This window comes from Rattus norvegicus, chromosome 15, assembly GCF_021556685.1.
Source record: "Rattus norvegicus strain SHRSP/BbbUtx chromosome 15, alternate assembly SHRSP_T2T, whole genome shotgun sequence".
Taxonomy (NCBI): domain Eukaryota; kingdom Metazoa; phylum Chordata; class Mammalia; order Rodentia; family Muridae; genus Rattus; species Rattus norvegicus.
Window position 1 is genome coordinate 41,641,035 of NC_141548.1, and position 18,323 is coordinate 41,659,357.

Genomic DNA, 18,323 nt, shown 5'->3' on the forward strand with positions numbered 1-18,323 from the left:
GGGAGTGGTGGTAGTTACTATCTCAGTCATACACATGGCTGTTGTATGGGTATGCTTTTGGTTTCTTCTAACATCTTTTACATTCATTGTACAAATCTTGCATGTCTTATTAGATTTATTTCTAATAATTTCATTTTTGGAACATATAAATGGAATTTTTATTTAGAATTTACAGCTAAGTTATTTACAGAAGCAGTATTGATTTGCGTCTGCTCACCTTGTTCTAGGAGATGTTCCCTTGTAGGTCCTACAAATGTATTTGTAAACTGTTAGCTCTTCAGTCGAAGCCTCTACCAGTTAGAGATGGGTTTACTTCCTCTGTGGTCTGTTCATGTCTTCTCTTTATACTTCTTTGTCTTGAGCTGACGAACTGGCTGCTCCTTCCAGCATGGGGTGGAATGAGGGTGACAGCAGACACCATTGCTTTGCCCCCGGTCCTCAGATAAAAACATTCAACATTTACCATTATATGTAATGTTAATTGTGTGGGTTTATTGGTATCCTGCATCTTCGTAAGATTCTGGAATTTTAGTTCTGGGTTTGGTTTGTTGAGTGTTCTTATTATGAATGGTTGTTGGATTCTGTCAAAGATGTTTTCTACCTGGGTTAATGTGCTGTGTGGGTTTAGCTAATGACAGAGTTTGCATTCATTGAATTTGAAAAATGGAACCAGCCTTCCACGTTAGGATAAACTCCATCTGGCTTTGGTGTACCATATATTATATGAATTATATAAATATAATAATATATAATGATATATGGTATATATTATGTATATGTGTAATATGTGGTATTAACAATATATTATATGGATATATAAGATAATATATTATTGGATTTGACTTGTAGTCTAGTCTCATCTGCTATGATAAAGCACTTTAACAAAAAGCAACTTAGGGGAGGAATATGTTTATTTGACCTACAGTTCTAGGTCACAGTCCATCACTGAGGGAAGTCAAGACAGGAACTTAAACAGAAACTTGAAGCAGATGTCATGGAGGAATGCTGCTTGCTGCTCCAGGATAGTTAGTCTCCTTACACAGCCCAGAGCCACCTGCCTAGGGAATAGTTCCACCTATAGGGGGCTATACTAACTGACAATCAAGGCAATCCTCCAGAGCCATGGGGGCTAAAGTCAGAGGGGAGGTGTAGCCCCTAGCCAGCAGCCACCTACCTCATGCTCTTTCCTTTTTTCATGGGGACTGTACGTTCCAGGCTTTCATAGCCCTTTAGAGGGGCAAGATGGTATGCATTCATTACTTCAACTTGTCCTGGGACCCTACTCTGGACAAGGCATCTTATAGACAGGAACCCAGGCCTCAGAGGGTAGACAAACTGTAATGATCAGAGCAAGGTGGACTGTGTTCAAGAGGAAAGGACAAATGGTCTGCCTGAGAGCTGTGCAGGTCTGGACTCCAGAGCCCTGGGCCCAAAGCCAGACTAGACTGCCCAGGTGTGACATTATGCTCAGTTCTTTATGCAGCTGGGTAAACTGAGGAACGGGTCTTCGCTTCTGAGCATCAGCTGGCAATCTGTGAGGTGAGGTGTCGCTGCAGACCCCTTGTAAATGGTTGTGAGGACTAAGTGAGTTCATGTTCTCAACTCATTAACTCAATACAATTGCTCAGAACCATGCCTTGCACTCATATCCGGGTATAAAGCCTGTGCCGTACTTTGTGCACTGTGAAGCCACACTTGAAGAAAACAAAAACAAAAACAAAAACGATGACATAAAGGACTTGCACGAGTTCAGACTTTTTCTGATGGGTAAACCTAGGGTAGGGGAGGATAGGGGGTCGGGGTGAGAGTGCAGCCTAGGGAAGAGATAGGTTTAGGGGCCACGCAGCCCTTCGGTGTGCAGACAACCGCAATCTCCTGGCTCTTACACTGATCACTGCGAGATCTGGTGCTGCTAGAGGAAGCACAGTGTGACAGGAGGTGACATAAGATGAATAGATAGTAAATCCAGAAACAGCCGGTGGACGTCTTCTCTCCTGGGCTGCCTTCCTGGTTCAAGGTAGCTTTCTAGAACCTGCAGGGGAAGGGGAGACCTTGTCACCCACCAGTTGGGACTCCGGTACAAATTGACCAACATGCACTGCAGTTCGCAGGTGGCCCTGCACCCAGCTCTGCGGCATAGGAGGGCGCAGGCCCTAAGGTATGAGATCACCGGTGTGGCGCCTCCTTTTTGCGACGCTTAGGGTCTGGCGCCACCGTGTGGCTACGGGAGGAAGACACCTACAAAGGAGATAGGCTGTCTTCTAAGCTGAAGGAGGGTCTCTGGTCTCAAGGCTTGGACGCCTCAAGGACTCGGGAAAGATGTGGCGTCCTGTCACCTGCTCATTCCCCACAGCTCCTGGGATTGAGAGGGAGGTAAAATCTATGCAGCTCAGTGAAGAATGCAACGTCCACCTGCTTTGGGAAATGGCCTGATCCATGTCTCCAAGAAATGTCAGGGTCCCACATACATACTAGAGGAAGTGTTTGGCACCATGCTGAAGGGGACACTTTCCAAGGCAGAGTCAGATTCAGGGACCCCTACACACACTCTCCCAGAATGATGGCGACAAATCGGTTTAGACTCCTGTCTTGGGGACCTGGTCTATAAAGTGGGCTAGGCTATGTCTGTATGCAGAACTAGTTTATTACAAGCCAACAAACAAACATCCCTCTGTTACCAATGGAGACCAAGACTAAAAGACAGAAGAGAGAGTAGTCAGCTGGGTGTGGTGTTCCATAGTACTCAGGGAATGGAGCATCAGATGTTCAAGCTTATTTTGTCTATGTAGCAAGTTCAAAACCAGCCTAGGATATATGAGACCCTGTTTCAAAAATTCAGAGCTAGGAAAGGGAGGAACACATTTGCCCTGTGGGCTGAGTATTTGGAGGTCCCAAGCTCCACTGATTACCAGGAGGTGTGACATCTAAACCTAGGTGCCTTGACCAGGGGACAGGTTCTGACTTTGCTCCTGCCTCCCCTGACAGAGGGAGTTTCTTTCTGCACCTTGGTACAGGAGGAGTGAAGCAAGTTACCTGTGATGGCCAGACTTGTTCTGGTACTCACTGCTACAGCACTGGGTCACTCCTAAGAGCAGAGAGGCAGAGCTGTGGTCTGAGCCTAGCTAAGAGAGGTGGGTCGCAGGCCTCTCTGGTGTGGGTCCCTGCATCAGAGTAGAGCTAAGTTTGAGTCAGGGATACCTCTGGTTGATGAGATACGCAGCAGACACTGCCAAACATGCAGCTTCTTCCTGAAGCAGCATTCAGATTTGGCTTCCTCATTCCCTCCGGCCATTAGGAAGACAGTGGCTCCTCCCAGGGTCCTCCCCCGACCACTTTGATCATCACCTCCCCCTCCACCCTGCCATGTCCCAGTCAATGGTATCTTCCAAACTTTGACCTCTCTTTGACCTCCCTCTCTTCTACTTTTTTCAATTCCTCCCTCCCTCTTTCTCCTTCTCTCTCCTCTTCTCCCTCTCCCACCTCACCCCTCCCTCTCTCTCTCCTGTATTTTCTTGTCTGTTTCCCTCTCTCCTTCTCTCCTGCCTCCTTTCCTGGTTGGATCCACAGGCCTTGTATTCCAGTGTCTGTCCCTTCTCAATCCCTTCCCTGGTTCCGTGATATTGTAAATCTTCAGAAGTACCTGGAATGTGGCAGCAACTCACAGGAAGTGCGAGATCACCACAGAACCAGAATTTGGTACTCAACTTCAGTTTCCCTCAGCCTCAGTTTCCCCACTTTCGGAATGGTGATAAAGAAGCCCTGCTTATAAGGCAGCTGAAAGGCATGGATGTGGCCTGGCACGCCTGACCCTTCCTCAGGCACTCCCTGATAGGGTCCACTACAGTGCTGTCCTGACCCTTCCAAGCCACCTATAGTGTATCCAGGCCCATCGTCCATCCTGACATATAAAGTCTGCTCACTGCAGAGATGGGTCTAGGGAGAATCTGGTGTTAGTCCCTACTTCCCTATCGGGAGATCCTTTCAGGACACCTGAGTCTCCATCATGAAGTCTCTTAGGATCTGTGGGGAAGCCCAAAGCTCGTGTGTGTGTGTGTGTGTGTGTGTGTGTGTGTGTGTGTGTGTGTGTGTGTGTGTGTTCCAGCTGGGACTGATCTTGGCTGCATGGCTAGTGAAGTTCACAGCCTCTGCCCAGTGGGGCAGGCCTCGCAGGCCATTGAGCTTTCATCATTCAGGATCAGCACACAACTGCTGTTCTAGAGTGAGGCCCGCCATTTTGCAGCTAGAGGTATGAGCACTTTACAGTTTTAAACTGTGTTACAAATATGTGCCGTCCAGGCTGCCTTTAGACATGGGCTTCCATCTGTGCGCCTGCCCTTGGGTGATGCCTTCCGCACTGCTGTGAGGACAGTAATACTCTCGTCCATCACCTGCCTTTGACTTCAGCATGCTTAGGGTCTGCCATTAAGACGTTGTGAGCATGTAGTCCTGCCTGGAGTCCTCAACCCCGGAGAACAGGTTTTCCCATCCTGGTTCTTCCACAGGTGCTGAACCAGGCAGTGAGGTATAGCAGGGTGCCATCAACCGGTCCCTGCTCAAACAGAGTGTCTGTGCTCCAAGGGGAGGCAAGAAAGACAGATGAGAAAGAGGGTCTGAGAGAACAGAAGAGCTGTTGAGATGTTGGAGATGAGCCCCTAAGCCCCGAGGAGGGCTGAGGGGATTATTCTGAGCACTGGAGAACCAGCTGCAGAGGGGAGAAGCTGCCTGCACTTTGGAGCCTTCCAAGAACACTCTGGCTGTCTTGTGGAGAAGAGTTCTCGCAGGGCAGGAGTGGGCTGTATGTGCCAGTGTTGATGCTGTGGAGAGGACACAGAGGATTGTCCAGCAGGCTTGAGTGGGCAGTGCCTGAGGGTCACTGAGCCTTGTAAGGGTGCCCTGTCTGTATGGTCCTAGCTCAGGAATATGTGTCACTGTGGGTCACTGTGAATCACTGTGAATCACTGTGGGTCCATTTTTGATCCTGACCTGTAGAGCTGTGCTTCTGACCCCTGTGTTTGGGCAGGACCCTATCCAGACAAGTCTGCCCACATCCCGGACTTTTCCTACATCTTGGGCCCCACCCATAACTGGACTGTTGCTTACATCCAAGACTAAGGGCTGGGCTTGGTAGATCCACAAAATCCTTGGAGGCATTTCTGGTGGCAGTGTGGCTCACAGAGGAGGAATGCCCTCTACACATGTGTGCTCAGTAGCCACCCTGTGAGGCACCCTCACTGGAGAAGAGGGCCTGGCACACTGAGCCAACATCAACACCACACAGTTCTCAGTGCTAACCTGTAAGCCCTGGTTCCCCAGCTAGACCTGCTTCCTTGGGCTCTTGCGGCTCCCCAGAGTCTGGTTGTCCTCTTGAGAAAGGAGTCGGTAGATTTGTGACTGTCCAGGCACATAGCCTCCCTTGTAGTCTCCAGGTCTCCCTGATGTCTACGTGGTACATCCAGGCCTTGTTGGCCAATGACCTGGGGCCAATGCTTGACCCTCCATTCAGCCATCTGAGCCTGTGCAGGGGAGGGAGGTAGCCTTTCAGAGCCCCAACAGGAGAATGCCTACCTCCTCCCCATGTGGGTATGGCCATCCAGTGAGTGGTACTTAAGGTATCACAAGCCTCTTTCCTCTCTAGAGGAACAGAAGTGCCAGCTTCACTGGAATGTCCCCCACCTCCACCCTGATCCTGAACCCCAGGAAGCCCATCTACACTGTGAGCTCATCTGAAATGCTTATTGATGGGCTTGGAACCTCGTTTACCCACAATGCTTTAATTTCCTATATGTATAAATAGAGGCCAGCATGAGGAGAACTGTCCTGGGGTCCCTCATTGGCCCAGCTCCCTCCAATGGCTGGACCCCCATGCCTCACCACGTTATCCTTTGGAGCCCGAATCCCATCCAAGCCCCTGGAGAGTCCTGAAAGGAGTTGGAGGATGTCAATGCAGGAAGCTTGGGCTTTAGTGGGGCTGGTTGTGGTCCTTCTATACCCTCCAAGCCCTACCCACACATGTGCTCTGTCCCATGTCTCCCCACAGGTATATCCGCACCATGTACCTGGGGATTCAGAGCCAGCGGCAGAAGGAACACCAGCGGCGCTTCTACTGGGCTATGATGTACGAATATGCAGATGTCAACATGCTGCGCCTCCTGGAGACCTTTCTGGAGAGCGCCCCCCAACTGGTGCTACAGCTCTGCATAATGATCCAGAAGAACAGTGCAGAGACGCTGCCCTGTGAGTGCCTGCCCTCCAGTTCCCCGGTACCGCCATCATCACCCAACCCCGGTATCGCCATCATCACCCCACCCCCACCCCGCTGCAGCTGCCTCATTTGCCTACATGGCCTGGGCGTCCTGGCTCTATGTCAGCTATCCAGACTCAGCCCCCTTGGTATCCCTGCTCCTGGGCCACTAGGTTTATAAGAGCGGGTTTCCATGTGCCGCTGGGTAGCAGAGCCAGCCTGCCCTTAGCAGTTCAGAGTCCTGGCCCCCTAATAAAGTGTGAGACCCCCATTGGCTTGCCCAGGGCCCTGATGTTTCTACATCTGTGGGATGGGAATAATCAGGCCTAAAGATAGCATGTGCCAATGAGACTGAATCGTGTCAGGTTTTACTTCTGGTTTGAGACATTTTTAAATGCTGACTCTTGTTTCCAGTGCATGTAGATGCCCAAGCTCATTTGTAAAGACAGGCTAAAGTGGTTGTTGCTCTGATGAGCACATCCAAAGGGACCCTGTACTCCTTGATGTGGTCTCAGGTAGTCTCCATGGGGCCTCAGAAGCCACAGAGCGAGAGTTCTGTGGTAGGAAGGCTGGGTGCTGGGATGCCAAGGTTATACTGCATTGGTCTCGCTTAAGAGCTAATGGCTAGCGTAGCCTACAGAGCACATATCAGGGAGTCAGGATGCACCAGGACTGGCTCTAGGTTAAGAAGGGACCTGAGGTAGCATGTGGAGGAGAAACAGGATGTTAAGCCTGGGGAGACTTGGGATGTGTGAGTACTAACATTTGAAGGGACAGGGAAGAAAGAAAATGTCATAGCTGGCAATGTACCCAGGGAACTGTCTTATCTTCAAAGGGTGGGGAACAGGAATTATTCCATCCAGCCGCGGAAAGACTGTCTCTAGAGATAGTGAGTGTCTCATTGCTAGGTGTATTCAAGCAGAGACACTGGTAAAGGAACCAGACCCAAGGCTGAGGTTTGCCGCAGTATCCATGATGTGGGACAGCAAGACAGCTGACAGAGAGGGTCCTCCTTACTTGCCTTGGCTCTCTCTGGCCCATTGGCCTCTGGTCTCCTGGGCTATCATGATACCTCCAGACTCTGCAGTCCCTATGCTGTGTCTTGCCATTTGTTTTTTTTTTTGTTGTTGTTGTTGTTTTGTTTTTGTTTTTTGTTTTTTTTTTTTTTTTTACTCTAGATCCACTTGCTGAAGGATTCTAAGCTTTCTACATGAACTCCTTGGCCTACTGGCACTGCCTCTGGCCAGCTAGGGGACAGCTCCCCCTTTCTCTGTGTCGTTAACACTGAGGGTATTGAGAAAGATGCTAAGGCTGTTCCATACTCCTTGCTGGTGCAGGTTTCCTGCCATCTTGGCAGCTGTTCTGGGTTAAGGCAGGTTTGGAAAGCAGCCTAGGGTACTGGGAAGGGCAGAGAGCAGCATACAACTTGAGCTTTGCCATGTAGACTCAGGATGTGGAGTAATTCTTTCCCCAGTCATATTTTATTATCTCTCATGTAGAAATAAGAATCGCATTGGGGGTTGTGAGAGTTCATTAAGCTGTACACATACCCCCACAGCACACCGCCTAGCCTCAGACTGGCAGGATTCTGGAAGCACTTTGACACACTTAAACACACAGCGGAGGCCTTAACTATGGGGCTAGAGTTATTACCCTAGAGGCAGAGGTCAGAGAAAGCCTTTACAGACGTAGGCTGGGTGTCAACAACAAGGGGAGAGGCACAGAAATGGCCTTCTGAGCTTTGGAAATAGCAAGTCCTAAGGCCCTGAGGTAGGAAAAGCTCTCTCCGTGGGAGACAATGGTAGTGATGACTGGAAAGTAAGAATACTCAGTGCAGGTAGAACTCTTGGCAGTGGAGCAAGGGAAATGGGGTGAAAGGCAGCGTCCAGAGGAAGAGCCTAGTGGGACCCCCAGAAGTACACAAGCATTGTGTGCCAGAAACCGTGATTTTGGCAATTACACAGTTGAACATTTCCAGATAAAGATGAGCAAGACAGTACCTTCCTAGGAGTCCCACCAATTGGAAGCTGGCTGTTGCACATGTCTGAGCTGTGTGTGCCTTTCTACCCTCTCAGTCAGCTAGTGAGGGAGGTGTTTGAAGTGGGGTTGTAGCATGAAGGTAGAATGACCTATGACCCCAAAATTGGACTAGATGGAACGGCATGGACCACTCTGCTCAGGGAACACCCCACAGGCTTGCTTTTTCCCAGGAAAGGTATTCCCCAAGAAAAGCCAGACTGATTTTGCTTTTGCTTATTTTAATTTTTGTTTTGTTGAGACTGGGTCTTTCTTTGTAGGACTGGCTGCCCTGGAACTTACTAGATAGATCAATCAGTCTGACAGTGAACTTGCTGTGATCCTCCCCATTCTACTGTGCCTCAATTCTGGCATAGTAAGCACGTGGCGTGCCCAGTTAGACTTTGCTATCGTAAGTGGCAGGAGCACTAGAACTCTGCTCAGAGGTGGGAGATACCAACCCCTGAAGTGAACGAGTCCACTCCCCTTGCTCTATACATGGGAAGATGAAGCCCAGAAAAAGAAGGTGCCCAGGGTCACTCATCAAAGAGCATGCAAACAAAGGACTTTCATGTTTCTTGCTGTCCTGAATCAACTGTTGTGGCATGTAGGGTATTCCCTATACCCTATGCCTTGTCCAGGAGGTTACCTGCCCCCCCCACACCTCCAGAGCAATATATAACAGAATGAGACAAGAAAGGCAAAAAAGACTCTAAGAAAACATGAAACCACACACTGAAACATTGACTTTTCCTTTAAGCATTTGGTCTCAGATACATTTCAGTGTCTTCCTGTCTTTCTGTCTTAACTATCAACCTCCCTACTAGCTTCCAGTTTTAAGTTATGGGCTCTGCTCACATCAAAACCCTGGGAGAGATGGCTCAGTGGGTGAGAGGACTTGCTGTGCAGGCATGAGAACTCAAACTCCATCCCAGCTCAGCATGGCCCACATGAGCCTGTAACATCAGGGCTCTGGAGAGGAGGATGGGGTGTGGAGGCAAGAGGACTACTGAGCTCACTGACCTCCAGACTCAAGGCCACTGTCCCAAGTGAATGAAATGGGGCACAGTGGAGTAGGATATCTGATGTCCTTCTCTGGTCTCTGAGTGCACATAGCACACGTGTACAAACAGCAGAAGCTTGGCTCTTAGCTTCACCTTGGCTTAACATACAGCATGAGCTCTGCTCGCATCCGACCCACCCAGAAAGGCAGGTGCTCACGCCCTCTGCTCTGTCCTGGTAGGCTAAAATGCCCAGCCTTTCTCTTTGGCTGGCAGCCCACTGATTGGCCTTTCTTCCCCTGGTGGGGACATAGAGTGCTACACAAGAAGCCTCAGTTTCCCCTTCTCTGTCTCCCTGGCCATATTCTCCTTAGTGGAGCTTGAAGCTCCTTTGTGCTGGTCTACAGGTGGAGAAACGCAGGGGCCCAGCTCTTGGCTACTGCATCCAAGAAATAAACACTTCATTTCTTTCCTCCTGGAGTTTTTTCTTCCTATATAAGAAGTGTCCTTCAGATTCTGTCTCATCTGGTTCACACAGGCACTGACTCAAACCCTCTTTAAGTCCAGGACAAAAAAAATGTGTTGGTATAATAAAACACCCGAGACTGGAAATGCACACAAGAGATTTATTTTGGGAGGCTTGGTGTCTAGGGATACGGTGCTAATACATGGTGAAGGTCCTCTCGTGACGTCATGTAAGTGAAGGGATTACAACATAGGATAGGTTGGGTCTCTCTTCATTACAAATCCTCTCATGATCTCATAAGGGCTTCTTTAGCCTCATGACCTCACCCAACCCAAATGACCCCCTAAAGCCTCCACTTCCCAATGCTGTTAATACACACAATTGAAGATGGAGTTCCCAATATGAATTCAAAGCATTTGTTCGCCCCCTTGATTAACATAGAGTGAAACTAGAAAGTGACAGTGACTTGGCCATGGGAGCTGAAGGTCACAGATCTAAGCCTATATCAGATCTGTAAGTTTTCTCTGTTGACCCCTTGGAAGCAGTATGTATAATTTGTTACTGAAACAACCATCTCATTGCATTGGACCATAACTCACCATGCTGAGTCATGAGTGTGTCTGTGCCAGTGCTGCCTGACAGACCTCTGGTGGAGCGAGGTCCTCCTCGCTAGCTATGGCCACTGTTGTGTCCCCAGGATGGCCTCTCTCCAACACCTTTCCCATTCTCTTTGGAGGCCATTCCGTGAGGATTCTGTTTGGTGCCCACACACAGGATCTCCTGGCCCCAAAACTCCAGCTCTCCACCCTTCTGGTTCCTTTTTGTCTAAAGTCACAATGGAGTCTCTGTCTGTGCTGTTGCACAGTGTGCAGCAATTTGAAACTGAGATCTCCCGTGTCCCCTGCCTCAGGGTAGCCCTTCCAGCTCTGACTACCCTTGACAACTGAGGAGAAAACTCACAAGAAAAGCAAACCAACTCCATCTTGTTAAAATCAGTGCACATAAAATGGTCATTGGCCATTTCAAAGTGTTTGTGTGTGGGACACTGTGAAGAATTCTCACTGGCCTTGGTTTCCCGATCCAACCCAGGAGGGGAGTCAAGTCAAGGTGGCTTCTGGGGGAAAAGTGTGGAGGGCAGCCAAGTTCAGAAACTACAACTGAACCTTCATTCCTCCCTTTGGGAAGTAGCTATTAACCACCCACTGTATACCTGATACGATGTGAGACCTAGGGGCAGATTCATTAAGAATCAGAACAGGCTCCCCCCACCCCATTCCCTCAGGAAGTCTGAGTGTCATATAAACAAGTGGTAAGCAAATGTTTAATTTTGCCTCTTAGAGAGCGTTGGGAGTAATGAAGCCAGGAAGGGAGGGGAGCGGCAGCAGAGCTCCTTGCAGCTTTTAGTGGAGTTGTGAGGGATGACGCTTCATGAGGTCAGTAGGTCACCTTGGAGCCAGGAAGTACAAGGGAGTATGGGAAAATGTGTTGTGGAATTTAGGAGGATCAAGGACTGAGGCCTGAGGTCAAGTGGGTTTCCAATATCTTTAATGAAGTTGGGACCTTAACAGCAACGGCCAAAAAGAATGGAGCCATGTCCCTAGCACCACAATGGCCAGATGGGAAGCTGTGTTTGCACAGCTCAGCTCTGTGGTAGAAGTCTGCAGAGAGAAGGCAAGAATGCTGCTGAGGTCCACTGTACTGGCCACTGGGAGAGGTGCCAGGTAGACTCTCAGCTCTCCTTTGGGCATCAGCTATGGGAAGGAGGGTAGCAGAGACTCCCAAAGTGTTTGCACTCTGACCATCTCTGAAGCTAAGGAAAAGGAAGTGGAGAAGTCTCCAAGGGTGGGGCGGTGGTGCTACTCAACTGTGAGGCCAGATGCACACATCAGATGCAGGAATTCTAAGCCGAGTAACATGGCCCTGGAGACAACTGCAGCATCATGAGCTTCTGAAGAGTTTTCCCACCCTGAAGATTCCAAAGAAGCATCTCATTGTCCTGGGGCCAGGGCTTCCTGCTGCCAAGTATAATTTCCTACTTGTCTCCTGGGTGGGCTGGAAAGGTTCTCTCCCCTGTGAGCACTGACCTTGCTTAGCACCTGTCCTCATGGAGCTGTGGCTCCCTGGTGTCAGGATCCTTCCATCACACCCTCTCAGTGGTCCTTTGCAAACTGCAGCCAACCCCTCCTATCCGCAGGACTTAGGGGAGGAGTGGGTGACACTTCAGCTCCTGATACCAATGAAGTGCCCAGTGCAATGGCTGATGTTAACACTATGCCATCAAAGGTATTTCTGATTCTTCTAGGACTCCTGGTGTCAAGGACTTAGGTCCCAGAGCAAAAATAGTTCTCAGTATTCAGCCTCTCTCTAAGCCATGTTCCCACCGTTCTGTATCAGGGATAATGTTCTCTGAAATTATTTGTTCATGGAGGATGCCAAGGGGATAAAGACTTCCCAGTACCAGACTCCGGTACCACGATGGGCAAAGCAGAGAGGTCTCTGCTCTCCGAGGGCCCACATTCTAGTAGATACTGGCAAAAATAAATAGGTACATGAGTATAATTTCAAGAACATATGGAATATATATATATATAAAGACAACATATGCTTACACTCTTTATAAGCATTCTATATATATTTAGTTTGTATATTTATGCATGCTATATATATGTGTGTGTATGTATATAGAAATTATATATATATGTACACACAGCTATATAAAAGCAAAGATTCATTATCTGTTCCATATTCAAAGCCTGTATTTTTAATCCCTGGCTCACAAATGAAAAATTGAGACTTAGTAGCTTCATTGCCTGAGATTATAAGGCCATACCCAAGCTAGATGTCTTGCAGCAGAGCCACGTTCCTTCCAGGACATCTCTTAGACTCCATTCAAATGTTATGTCTGGGAGCCACAGGGCATTGGGAAGTCTAGTTCTTTGCTCAGTCTGAGGGGTTTCTTAGACTGGGCGGGGGAGGCAGATGAAGAGGGCCTGCTTCATGTGTTCCAGCCAGCCAGATCCCGGCGCCCGCGAGCCCTGTGCTGAGCAGCTGAGTGACTGACCTTTGTTTTAGAGTCTCTGAGGCAGAGGCTTGCCTTTATCCAGCTGGCTGCAGAGATGGTGCTTTGAGATTCCCGACGACATTTTAGGAGGAAGGATCCAGGGAAATGTGCATCTGGCTCTTCTGCTTGTCCTTTAAATGCTGTTATTTGACCTTCAAGCTCCTTATGGGGAGAGCGCGCCCTCCCTGAGGTGCACCATGTTCCCAGAGTGGCCTTTTGAGCAACTCGTTGAGCCCCAGTGCTCAGAAGAGCTCCATGGGTGTGTCCCACCTCCTCCAGCTTTGTGGTAGCCAGAGGAGAAATGCAATGGAGAGTGTGTGGCTAAGACAGGGCCATGGCTCTCCCGGAAGCTTTATCGGGTTTTGTTGTTGTTGTTGTTGTTCGTTTTTTGCCTGTTTGGCTTGAGGCAGCTTCAGGAGGAAGGGTTTGTTCTGGCCCACTGGACGCACAGTCTACCACAGTGGGGAAGGTATGGAGGCAGAAGTGTGCAGCACCGCGTCTGCTGTCAGAAAGCGGAGATGAAGACTGATGAGTAACTCATTTTCTCCTTTTCACTCGGTCTGGGACCCCAACCTGTAAAATGGCACTGCTCTGACTTAGCATGGGCCTTCCCATGCCAGTTACCCACAACTAGAAACTCTCTCACAGACATGCGCAGTGGCCTGCTTCCTTGGTGACCGTGAGTCTCGTCAAGTTGATAATCATGATTACTACCAGGATAAAAGAAAATGAAAGGAAAGAAAGAAAGGAAGGAAGGAAGGAGGGAGGGAAGGAAGGAGGGAAGGAAGGAAGGAGGGAAGGAAGGAGGGAAGGAAGGAAGGAGGGAGGGAAGGAAGGAAGGAAGAAGGAAGAAAGGAAGGAAGGAAGGAAGGAGGGAAGGAAGGAGGGAAGGAGGGAGGGAAGGAAGGAAGGAGGGAAGGAAGGAGGGAAGGAGGGAGGGAAGGAAGGAAGGAGGGAAGGAAGGAGGGAAGGAAGGAGGGAAGGAGGGAAGGAAGGAAGGAAGGAGGGAAGGAAGGAGGGAAGGAAGGAGGGAAGGAAGGAGGGAAGGAAGGAGGAAGGTGGCATGTTGGTACACACCTTTAATCTCGGCACTTGGGAGGCAGAGCAAGTGGTGCACATAGTGAGTTCCAGGACAGCCAGGACTATGTAAACAAACAAGCAAAATTACCACCAGAGGAAACTGCCACTCTTTATCAGAGCCAGAGGCAATCTGCCCTTCCCCAATGCCCCTGCATCCACACCCATGGATCTCTTTCAGGGTAGCCATCCATCTCTGGTGCCAGGTGCCATTTGCTTGACTTTGACAGAACGTGGAAAGGTAAAGCGCCAGCATCAGATCGTAACCTCAGCGTGATTAGGTCTAGGGGCAGATGATTCGTCTCTAGGGGGCTGCCTTGTTCACTGTAGGATGCTTGGTGACCTCCCATTCTCTGCCTAGTGAGTGCCAGCAGCACCTGTACCCTGAGTTATAAAAACAAAAAAATGTACCCCAGACATTACCTGACACCTGCTGTGGACCAAAGTCACTCCATCTGGGGGTAACTGTCTGACTTTAGTGAGTGATGGTAAATGCTGACTGAATATGGTTTGCAAAGGTGTCTGCCTCCTCACCTTGAACCTATAGCTGACATGTTCTATGCAAAATGGGCTTCACTGGTGCCGTGAAGAGTTTTGACGAAGAAGATGAATCTGATCATCTGGTTGTCCCAGATAGGAAGGAGGCAGGTCAGAGGGACAGAGAGGATGCGTCAGTGAAAACTGGAAGAAAGTCAAAAAGATGCCACACTGCTGAATTTGAAGACAGAGAAAGGGGACCGCAGCCAAGGGATGTGGGCAGCTCCAGAAGCTGAGAGGCAAGGAAGCAGATTCTCCCTGGAGCCTCCAGCTGGCTCTTAGTCCTGCCAACGCTTCAGAAATCAGACCCTGACCTCCAGAACGGAGCCGTGGTGAATGCGGTTGTTCTCTGCCAGCACACATGTGGTCCTTAGTTCCAGAAGCCACTGGAAACTGAAATAGTGGGAAAGGTAGATTTAAGTAAGCAATTAAGACAACTGTGCCACCAGCCCTGGAAAATTCCAGGTGTCCGTTCACGGCACCCCATCCGCGGCCAGGGAATCAGCAGCTTTCTTATCAGAGCCTGCATTTCTGGCTTTGCTTATGAAGTAATGTGTGAGAGGCATCACGTTGAGCAACCACTAGGCTGGCACAGCCTTTAGGACTGCACAAGACAGCTTTGCTCTCCTCAGAAGTAAAAGCCAAGCGTTGGGGGGATGGCCCAGCAAGTCAAGTTTGATTTCCGGCACTTATATTAAAGAAAAAAAAATCCAGGCATGACAGTGCATATCTGTACTCTCAGCCCTGGGGAGGCAGAATTGGGAAGAGCCCTGGAACTCACTGACTTGCCAGTCTGGCTGAATAGGAGCTCCAGGCTCAATAAAAGAGCCTGTGTTAAAAACCAAGGGGGAAAGTGATTGAAAGATGCCCTACGTCAATTCCTAGTCTCCACATGCATATACATACATACATATATATATATACATCCATGTGTGTATTCATATATGTGAACACGTACACACACATACAAACACAAACGTGCATGCACACACATGCACAAATGTACACACTCATGTGCACGCGCACACACACACACACACACACACACACACACACAGACACACACGGAGATCCAAAATCAATTCTGTCCAAAGGAGAGTCAGTTCAGATAGAGTGGAGCACACAGTCTCCAGAAAGTGATTTTGAAGTAGAAGCCATAGAGGAGTGATGTTTGGGCCGAGACAAGGCCAGAAGTGGTTTCTACTGTGCATCCCAGAGTATGTGATGAGTGTCCAAGGAGGAGACAATGGGCAGGCTGAGCTTTTAGGATGGGTAGGAGGTAGGCAAGCAAAGAAAGCAGGGAAAATGTACCTAGGCTGAGGCAGCAACAAGACCTCAAGACAGCATAGCACATACATGTCATGTATGTCTGTTTACATGCCTTGTATGTATGGGCATCCAGATTTCCTCTGTGCTGGGTGCTAAGCTAAGTCAGTCCTGCCATATTCCTTCCACTCCTAACAATAGCAGCCTCAGGGAGAGCACTCATTCACCAGGAACTTCTTACAGTTGGGGAGGTGGGCGTGTGTAGAGAGAGCATCTTGCATAGTGTATGGATGCATCACCTGTCAATTAAAAAACCTATGACCTACAGGAAAGGGCAGAATAGAAGGTGGGATATCGAGATGCAGAAAGGATTCTGGGAGAGTACGAGGTATGGGAGATTTGCCCAGGAAGATGTGACCAGACGGATGCATGGTACCAAAGAGTAGTGTGCAGATTACAATAAATGGGTTATTTTAAGTTATGATCCAGTCAGAGAAGAGCCTAGCTATATGGCCAAGGTATTTGTAAATATATATTTTGAGTCTGAGTCTTATTTCTGGAAGCATGAGGCTCAGAGGAAGAATCAAGCCCAACTTCTACAGGCATAAGCCCAGCATCTCTTTGAGAGAGGAGGCAGCTCTGGAGCTTACGTCAGAAGCAAGCCTGATGCCTTCCTGCCTCAGAGAGCAGGTTGGCTCACCTCGTCCTGAGCTTCCACTGGGAAAGGAAGCTGCAGAATGCTCTTTGGGTTGTAGCCTAAGGCAAATGAGACTTTGGGGTTGGGTGTCCTGGGCTGGTATCCTCCTACCCAGTAGCTGACTAGTTTAACTGTTTTAGGAGTATATTTTATTATGATCCAAACATGGCAAGGCAGCACATTAGAAGGCAAACTGCCTCTAAAGATAGTTTGAGGGACTAGGGAGATAGCTCAGTTGGTAGAATGCTTGCTGTGTAAGCTTGAGGACTTGAATTTACTTGGTACTCATGTAAAAAAAAATCATACATGTCACTTCATGCCTGTGCTGCCAGAGTTGGGAAACAGATGGGAAGGCCTCTGGGGCTTGCTGGTCAGCCAACCAGACAAATTGGTGCTCCAGGCTCAGTGAGAGACTGTCTTTAAAAGAAATTAATAATACTATGTGATTGAGGAACACACCTGAAAGCAACCTCTGGTGCCCACACATGTGTACACACATACACACCAAAAAGAGAGTTTGTAATCCACAGATCCAGAAAAAGACCCTCATCATGCCTTGGGGCTTGAAGTACAAGGAACCTTGTTCTCCTTGTTGACCACAAGACAGTAACAGAGGGAGGCAGGAAAGGAGAGGGGTTGCCAAGAACCCTAATTGTGGCTTCCAAAGGAATAGCAGGCAGAGAGGCAGGCAGAACAGCTCAGGGTTGGCTGACATGAATCATGTGTGCTCCCCTAGTCAAAAGTGATGTCTCTGTCCCTGGCCTGGGGCAATGGAGACAGGAGGCAAGTGTACCAGAGGGTAAGAGCTCCTGGACGAGGCAGGCTTTCTCTGCTGAGATTTGTACCTGGAAGCATTGCTCACAGGGAAAATCTGCTATCTCCAGGGCCAGTGAGGCCAGAAACGTTAAAGTGTCAGATCAAAGACCTGCTGAGCCCAGAAAGCACAGGCAGTTCCTTTACCTCCCTGAGCCTGAGGAGACACCCATGGGCACTTGGAGACTATTGTTCAGAACAAGTAGAATAGTTCAGGGCTTGGCATAGCACTGGCGGCTTCGGAAACCTTCAGTGCAGGCTGCACACCTCTCTCTCTCTCTCTCTCTCTCTCTCTCTCTCTCTCTCTCTCTCTCTCTCTCTCTCTCTCTCTCCTGTTTCCAAGAGGTTCTTCCTGAAATACAAAGGCACAGGCAGGGGCTGCCTGGGAGCACCCCTTCCCACAGTTAAGACAAGTCGGATAGTGTGAAGGTTGAGTGGATCAAACCCCTTCCCTGGGGTACACACAGCAGAATCTGAAGCTCGCTGTGGACTTAAAAGAATGCAGATTTTCACATAATTCTAGAGAAATTCCCCAGAGTTGGGTCCTGCTCTCAGGAGCTAACCTTTACTCACAAGCAAAGCAGCAGAAAGGATTTAGCATTTTTGTATGACAAAGTGGAGAATAAAGGGGTGGGGGAGCATTTGAGCAAGGGCGGGGTGGGAGAAAGGTTGGAGTTTTGAGTGTGGTGTTTGGGGACCATGAAGCTGATCTTCGAGTAATGGACTCAGGGAGGTGACAGTTGGCCTCAAATGTGTAAATACCGGGGAGAACCTCAAACAGAGACAGTACCCTGGGGTGCAGGGATCCTGGAGGGGTTGGCATGGGTGGACTCCAAAGGGGACAAGGGGACTTATGGAGGCTTCCATGCACCAGGAACCTACATCTGGGCCCCCTGGAGACAGACTGCTGAGATGTCAGGCTGGGCGCTGGCAGTGCATGCATAACTCTGAGGCAGCCCACACTGTGTGGAATCTTGTAGGTCCACCTGAAGACCACAGTCGTAATAGAGGAATGGGGCCTACCTGTCATGGCAGGCCACCACACAGTGATTTGGAAGGCTGGGCACTCGTGTGGCTTTGAGGGCCTATGATTAACTTCTCCTGGCTGCCTGTGAGCTGTGGGTCTCCAGGGAGCAGCCACTGGCTAT

General features: G+C 49.2%; 1 protein-coding gene across 1 annotated transcript in view; it reads left to right on the forward strand.

The window, feature by feature from the left end:
• Xkr6 (XK related 6) overlaps positions 1-18,323 on the forward strand; it is a 202,512-nt gene that overhangs the window by 173,277 nt on the left and 10,912 nt on the right. The window contains 1 exon segment of the mRNA NM_001012042.1: positions 6,038-6,234. Coding sequence (NP_001012042.1) covers positions 6,038-6,234 — 197 coding nt within the window.